At 50.0% G+C, this 7,920-nt stretch overlaps 1 protein-coding gene across 1 annotated transcript in view; it reads right to left on the bottom strand.

Annotated features, from left to right (window-relative positions):
* TAF6L (TATA-box binding protein associated factor 6 like) overlaps window positions 1-7,920 on the bottom strand; it is a 14,528-nt gene that overhangs the window by 531 nt on the left and 6,077 nt on the right. The window contains exons 7-12 of the mRNA XM_077759576.1: window positions 7,831-7,918; window positions 5,228-5,302; window positions 4,887-5,107; window positions 4,436-4,568; window positions 482-610; window positions 6-354 (exon numbers count right to left, since the gene is read on the bottom strand). Coding sequence (XP_077615702.1) covers window positions 6-354; window positions 482-610; window positions 4,436-4,568; window positions 4,887-5,107; window positions 5,228-5,302; window positions 7,831-7,918 — 995 coding nt within the window. The remainder of the gene's footprint in view (window positions 1-5; window positions 355-481; window positions 611-4,435; window positions 4,569-4,886; window positions 5,108-5,227; window positions 5,303-7,830; window positions 7,919-7,920) is intronic.

The raw sequence follows: 7,920 nt of genomic DNA, 5'->3' as shown, positions 1-7,920 counted from the left end.
GGGGCCGGGGGCGGCCTCTGGCTCCTTCTTGTCCCCGGGCGGCCGCGGAGTGGTGGGCGCGGGCTGACCCGTACCGAAGCGGGTGGCCAAGCTGTCACCGAAGAAGGCGTACAGCTCCCGGTAGATGTCCGCCAGGGTCACCGACGGGGAAGGGTCCTCGGGCCCCGCGCCTCCCGGCGGCAGCGGGAGGACAGACCCGAAGCCTGGCTCGGCGCTGCCCCCGGACGGAGACTCCTGCAGGAGAAGGCTGTCCCAGGGCAGGTCGTCCGAGCGCCGGCACCCCCTGCCGCTCGGGCCCCTCTTGCCGGGCTCTGCCGCCTGGGCCTTCATCTTCAGCAGTCGCTCCACGGCCACCTGTGAGAGCAGAGGGGCTCGGAGAGGCAAGAACTAGGAGGAAGGTGGGCCCAGCGGGTTTTCCAAAGTTAGGGCAGGTGAGCCGCTGAGCTCACGCCAAGGGCGGCTGGAAGGGGCAGGCACTCACCAGAATGGCTCCGTAGACCTTGTGCCCGTCTGCTTTAACCTGGGCATTAGATACGGAATAATCGTCTAGCACAGCCTGCAGGTTTGTCCAGTAAGTGGACAGGTGTGGGTACAGGACTCGTTCTACGGCCTGGAAGGGAGAGAGGGAATGCAGTGAGCACTTCGTTGCTTATTGCCTCTCAAGTACCCTTTCCCATGGAAAGCGTCCTTTTACCTCTGATAGGAAACTCTCAGCTTGGCATATTCAGCCAACACTCATTAGGAACCCACGGTATGCCCAAGCCTTGGCTAAGCACTGGGAATGAAGGTCAGGTACAAAGACAATGTAAAGTGACCCTATTCTCACATCTAGGACAAGGGCTAGAGGGTAAAAGTAGTGGCCACTGAGTCAGTAGGCAAGTACTATTGCTTAAATGTAAACTGGGACTCCGTTCAAACACCTGCACAAAACCAAACAACCGATCAGAGACCTGGACTCTGGTTATATAATTTTAATCCTGTGATTAATTTTGAGGAAAGCAATTACGACTTCACAGAGGATGGGCCGCCTAATGGCTCAGTCAGTTAAGCATCCAACTCTTGATTTTGGCTCAGGGTCGTGAGACCGAGCCTGCTTAACATTCCCTCCCTCTCGGGGCACCTGGGGGGCTCAGTCAGTTAAGTGACTTCATCTCAGATCATGACCTCACTAGTTCTTGAGTTCAAGCCCCACATCAGGCTCTGTGCTGACGACTCAAAGCCTGGAGCCTGCTTTGGATTCTATGTCTCCCTCTCTCTCTGCCCCTCCCCTGCTCGTTCTCATTCTCTCTCTCTCTGTCTCAAAAAAATGAATAAACATTAAAAAAAATTTTTTTAAAGACCATTCCCTCCCACTACCCTCACTCTTGTACATTCTTAAGAAAGAAAGAAAGACTTCACAGAGGACATGATATACATTACAGGCTTTGATGCATTAAGGGTTCTTTGGTTGGGCATCCACAGCCTGAGAATTTGAAAATGTTAACAAGATCAATTTCTGAGAAAAATATAACTTACTGCTGACTCAACTATAAGAGCTTAAATAATTCTGTAGCTGTAGTAAATAAAGTATCTAACCATACACACATATACACACAACACAGTGCCAAAATTTACGAAGACAGTACAGATATTCAAGAAAAAGAGCATCTCAGTCTTACAAAAACAAAACAAGGGTGGGGCGCCTGGGTGGCTTAGTCGGTTAAGCGACCGACTTTCGCTTAGGTCATGATCTCGCGGTTTGTGGGTTCGAGCCCCGCATCGGGCTCTGTGCTGACTGCCAGCTCAGAGCCTGGAGCCTGTTTCACAGTCTGTGTCTCCCTCTCTCTCTGACCCTCCCCTGTTCACGCGGTCTCTCTCTCTCTCCTAGAAATAAATAAAAATATTTAAAAACAAAACAAAACAAGGGAGTGCCTATGTAGCTCAATCTGCTAAGCGCCCTACTCTTGATTTTGGCTCAGGTCATGATCTCCCAGTTTGTGAGATTGATCCCCGCATCAGGCTCCGTGCTGAACCTACTTGGAATTCGGATTCTCTCTCTCTCTCTCCCTCCCTTCTCTATTCTGCCCTGCCCCTGCTCATAGGCTCTGTCACTCTCTCTTAAAATACATATTTAAAAAAAAAAAAATACTCCCGGGGCGCCTGGGTGGCTTAGGCGGTTAAGCATCCGACTTTCGCTTAGGTCATGATCTCGCGGTTCGTGGGTTTGAGCCCCGCGTCGGGCTCTGTGCTGACTGCCAGCTCAAAGCCTGGAGCCTATTTCAGAGTCTGTGTCTCCTTCTCTCTCTGACCCTCCCCTGCTCACGCTGTCTCTCTCTCTCTCTCTCTCCAAGAAATAAATAAAAACATTAAAAAAAAAAAATACTCCCACCCTACCTCATGCTATGAAGCCAATATACCAATATAACTCTGATACTAAAACTATACAAGGGCAGCACATGAAAAGAAACAGGATTGATTTCACTCACGAATGTAAAAAAAAATTTTTTTTAATTTAGTAAACCCATGGGGCGCCTGGGTGGCTTACGTTAAGCGTCCGACTTCGGCTCAGGTCATGATCTCGCAGTTTGTGGGTTGGAGCCCTGCGTCGGGCTCTGTGCTGACAGCTCAGAGCCTGGAGCCTGTTTCAGATTCTGTGTCTCCCTCTCTCTCTGACCCTCCCGTGCTCACGCTGTCTCTCTCGCACTCTCTCAGAAATAAATCATTTAAAAAAATGTTTTTAATAAAAATAAAATTTAATAAATAGCATATAAAATGCATTATATTCTAATAAAAGTTTCAGATTTTAGTGTTTATTCATCTTAGAGAGACAGAGAGTAGAGGAGGGGCAGGGAGAGAGGGGAACAGGGGTTCCAGAGCGGGCTCTGAGCTCCCAACAGAAATCTGGATGCGGGGCTCAAACTCACAAACTGTGAGATCATGACCTGAGCCAAAGTCGGACGCTCAACCTACTGAGCTACCCAGGCGCCCCTCAGATTTTTAAAAAGTCTATACTGTAGTTTATTGGAGTTTATCCCATAAATGTAATGAGGGTTTACTATTAAAAATATAAATACAATTAATCATAGTAACAGATAAAAGCAAAAAACCTTAGGATGCTACAGAAAAAGCATTTGATAAAAGCTCAACATGGTAAATGGTAAAACTAAGAATATAAAGTAATTAATTTTCTTAATCTAAGAAAGGTTATCATCAGTAAACCCAAAGCAAACATCAGCCTAAAAGGGAAAGATTATTAGCACTTCTTTTAAAATTGGAAATGAAACAAAGATGCCCACTTATCGTATGAAAAATAATAGGGCCAGTCCTAGAAATAATACAAAGAATGTAAAGGAGTTACATTTAGAGGAAATGAAATAAAGCTGTCATATTTGTACCATATGATGTACCTTCAAAACCCAAAAGAATGAGGGGCCTGGCTGGCTCAGTCAGTAGAGAACGCAATGCTTGATCTCAGGGTCAAGTTCAAGCCCCATGGTAGGTATAGAAATTACTTTAACTAGAAGCACCTGGGTGGCTCAGTTGCTTAAGCATCAGACCCTTGATTTCGGCTCAGGTCATGATCTCACAGTTTGTGGGCTCGAGCCTTGAGTCAGGCTCCACGATGAGCATGGAGCTTGCTGAGCTTGCTTGGAATTCTCTCTCTCCCTCTCTCTCTTCCCCTCTCCAGCTCAGGCTCCCTCTGTCTCTCTCAAAATAAACAAACATTAAAAACAAAAACAAGGGGCGCCTGGGTGGCTCAGTCGGTTAAGTGTCCGACTTCAGCTCAGGTCATGATCTCACGGTTTGTGGGTTCCAGCCCCGCATCGGGCTCTGTGCTGACAGCTCAGAGCCTGGAGCCTGCTTCGGGTTCTGTGTCTCCCTCTCTCTCTGACCCTCCACTGCTCACGCTGTCCCTCTCTCACACACACAAATAAATAACACTAAAAAAATTAAAAACGAAAAACCCTTACTACAAGAGGAACTGAAGGATAGTTCCTCAACAGGATAACAGAACACGGGCAGAAATTTATGAAGGGGGGCTGTACTAAGAGCTGCCATGTAGAACTTTTGAAAGGGTAAGACATTTATATACAGAAAGTCAGGCTATCAATTAGCGTGGCCTAAGGCAAGAGCTCAGTACATGGCAGCAGCAAGCATACCATTGTTTTACAGTTTTAAAATTTATTTTTCTTTATTTTGAGAGAGAGAGAAGGAGGCAGAAAAAATCCCAAGCAGGGTCCGTGCTGTCAGCGCAGAACCCGATGCAGGGCTCGAGCCCACAAACCGTGAGATCATGACCTGAGCCGAAATCAAGAGTCGGACGCCTAAGCAACTGAGCCACCCAGGCGGCCCAACCATATACCTTTTTTATGAGAAAAGACGCACAAACATGATTTTTCTAATTACAGACGGCAGCTCTTCTGGCTGCGTGTGTGGGAAAGGCCAGGGTCCTCACCTTCCAGCCGAGGGCATGCAGCCCCACCACAGCCCCGTAGTGAGAGCAGAGAGGCCGCACGGGGTCTGCCAGCACCTTCTGCAGGGACAGCAGGATCTGCTGATAAAGGCCACTCACGAGGTCCCCGTGCGTCCTACAGGAGCAGCACTCAGTCAGAGAGGAGAATGAGGCGCGGGGCAGCCTACCTGGACTCCAGTCGGGGCGCAGAGAAAATGACACTTGTAGGACACGGTGTGGACAGGCGGCTGAGGGTGAGCCAAGGCAACCGGAAGGGCCGAAGGGCCCATCCCTAGAATCCCAGCGTGCCAGAGCACACCGACTGGACAGCCCGACTGGAAGAGGCTCCCGACCTCTCAACACATGACCTCGAAGCCAGCCGTCTCACCCCCTCCCGACCGCAGCCCCCTCGGCAGTGACAGCCCCACCCTTCGCAGCTAGGCCATACGGCTACCAGAAGATGTGGCTGAGCAGGAGGGCGGCGCCATCCCGAAGAGTCCAGTGGTCGTTCAGAGGGTTGATGGAGGCAGCCAGCGGCTCCAGGACGCAGTAGAGGACACTCCCTACCAGGGAGCGAACATAGGGCCCCAGGCAGAGGTGTGGGTTCCGAACCAGGCTCCGCGCCACTTGCAGGAGCCGGTGCAGCTGCTCCAGGTCGTGGCTTACGGATTTCACCTGTTTGTAGATGAGGGTCACTTAACGGGACGCGAGAGTGAAGGTAGGAGCCCGCCGCCTACCCGGTGCTGGGTCGTCTCCCCACAAACCTCCTCCCCCCGCCCCAGCCACGTCACTCACCCCACTGACCACATAAACAAAGTAAGGCAGGAGCGCTGCGATCTTGGAGTTCGTCTGCAGGTCCTGGAGAGCGATCTGGAAAGGAAGGGGCCAGACTGCACTGGGCCCGCCAGCCCCAAGTATAAACTGACATTTAAACAAAAAAACTTCGGGGCGCCTGCGTGGCTCAGTCGGTTAAGCGTCTGACTTTGGCTCAGGTCACGATCTTGCGGTTCATGGGTTCAAGTCCCGCGTCGGGCTGTGTGCTGACAGCTCAGAGCCTGGAGCCTGTCTTCAAATTCTGTGTCTCTTTCTCTCTCTGACCCTCCCCTGCTCACGCTCTCTCTCAAAAATAAAAACTAAAAAAATTTTTTTAAATAAATAACCAAAAAAACTTTTTTTAATCTTTATTTTTGAGAAAGAGAGACAGAGCAGGGGAGGAACAGAGCGAGAGGGAGACAGAGAATCCAAACCAGGCTCCAGGCTGAGCTGTCAGCACAGAGCCCGATATGGGGCTCAAACCACAGAACTGTAAGATCATGACCTGAGCTGAAGTCGGACGCTTAACTGACTGAGCCACTCAGGTACCCCAAACTGACATTTTTTTAAAGGACAGTTTAGTGCTTATGTATTAAAATGTAAATGTTCTCTCAAATAAACTTAAAAAAATGTAAATGTTCATATTCTTTAATTCATCAAATGTACTTCTATAAATTTAACCCACTATAAAAGATACCCAATTACACACATACCCACTCACAGCACCATCTGTAATAATAAAAACTGACCACAGCCTAAACTGGGTTTTAGGGCCAACAGGGTTTTAACTGAGAAAAGCAGTGTTCTAAAACCAGATGTTTAGTATAATGGCACTTTGATTTATACTAGAGAAATTATAGTTAAAACTTAGGAGAAAAAAACGTGTTTCCATAGGAATGTTTCACTTTCTTTTTTTAATTAAAAAAATTTTTTTAATGTTTATTTTTGATAGAGACAGAGTGCAAACAGGGGAGGAGCAGAGGGAGACATACAATCTGAAACAGGCTCCAGGCTCTAAGCTGCCAGCATAGAACCTGACGTGGGGCTTGAACTCAAGAACCATGAGATCATGACCTGAGTCGAAGTCAGGCATTTAACCAGCTGAGCCACCCAGACTCCCCTAAAAAAATTTTTTTAACATTTATTTTTGAGAGAAAGAGACAGACAGACAGACAGACTACAAGTGGGGGAGGGGCAGAGAGAGAGGGAGGCACAGAATCCGAAGCAGGCTCCAGGCTCCCAGCTGTCAGCACAGAACCTGATGTGGGGCTCGAACTCAAGAACCACGAGATCATGACCTGAGCAGAAGTTGGACGCTTAACCGACTGAGCCACCCAGGCGCCCTGATGTTACTTTTATAAGCCGAGAAAACAGAGTTAAGTAAATGTAAAAGCCCTCTTAACCCTGAATCTCCACTACCTGTGCCCTCCGGACTCTTCTGGAAGAAGCCCTGATGCTCAGGTGCTATGAGGGCAGACAGGCTAGCGAGGAAGGAGCTCGGCCCCCAGGCCCTCGGTCCGGCCATCGGGCGCCGCGCCTGGAGAACCCGAGCCAAGCTCCCAAGCAAATGGCAACAACAGCCAGACGTGTGAAGAAGTGGAGTGGCCTCCGAGAGAGAGACCACCAAACTAACGCTTGCCTGACTCTGGACGCAGGAGGACCAACCACAGGCAGCGGCCGGCAGACCCCACACAGTCCCGGAGGCTGAAGCGGCGGGGTCTCTCCAAGCAAACCTGGCCGGGCACCCTGGCCCAGCTCCTTCCACGTCCCTTCTCTCCCTCTCAAGTCCACACAAATGAGAGCCCTGCTCGGGCCCAGGCCAACAGACAGCCCGGAGAGCAGGCTCTGGAATTACAGTGTGGGGGTACTGACCACCTGAGCCCCCCCAAATGGCCCTGCTGAGCTGCCCGTTCCCTGAGGAACACGGGTTCCCGCTGGAGAGGACAGAGCAAGGTGGTCCTGGAGGAGGGCGGCCTCAGAGCACCCCGTCAGGTGTGTGACGGGGACAGGAAGTAGGGGCCTGAAAAGAGTTCCCTGGGGGACGCCTGGATGGCTCAGTCAGTTAGGCATCCGACTCTTGCTCTCTGTTCAGTCATGATCTCACGATTTCTGGGATCGAGCCCCGTGTCGGGCTCTGGGCTGAAAGCTTGGAGCCTACTTGGGATTCTCTCTCTCTGCCTCTTCCCCCCACCCCATCACCCTCACGCTCTAAGTAAATAAATACACCTTAAAAAAAAAGAAAGAGGAGTGCCCGGGTGGCTCAGTCAGTTAAGCATCCGACTTTGGCTCAGGTCATGATCTCACGGTTCGTGGGTTCAAGCCCAGTATCAGGCTCTGTGCTGACAGCTCAGAGCCTGGAGCCTGCTTCGGATTCTGTGTCTCCTTCTCTCTCTGCCCCTCCTCTGCTCAAGCTCTGCCTCACTCTATCAAAAATAAATAAATGTAAAAAAAAAAATTTTTTAAACTAAAAAAAGGGAAGGGAGGGAGGAACTATGGAAGGAACGACGGAAGGAACGAAGGAAGGAAAGATTCCGTGGGGATTTGAAAACTGGACTTTGTGCCCCAATTCAGATCCTCTCGCTCACCTTCATCAGCTGCGGATCGTCCCCCAGCACAGCTCGAGTCACTTGCTGGTAGTACTTGAGAAGGTCATCAGTCAGCGAAGACACGGCGCT

The sequence above is a fragment of the Crocuta crocuta genome, unplaced genomic scaffold (genome assembly GCF_008692635.1).
Source record: "Crocuta crocuta isolate KB4526 unplaced genomic scaffold, BGI_CrCroc_1.0 scaffold53, whole genome shotgun sequence".
NCBI classification, from domain to species: domain Eukaryota; kingdom Metazoa; phylum Chordata; class Mammalia; order Carnivora; family Hyaenidae; genus Crocuta; species Crocuta crocuta.
This window is presented reverse-complemented; position numbering and strand designations above follow the sequence as displayed.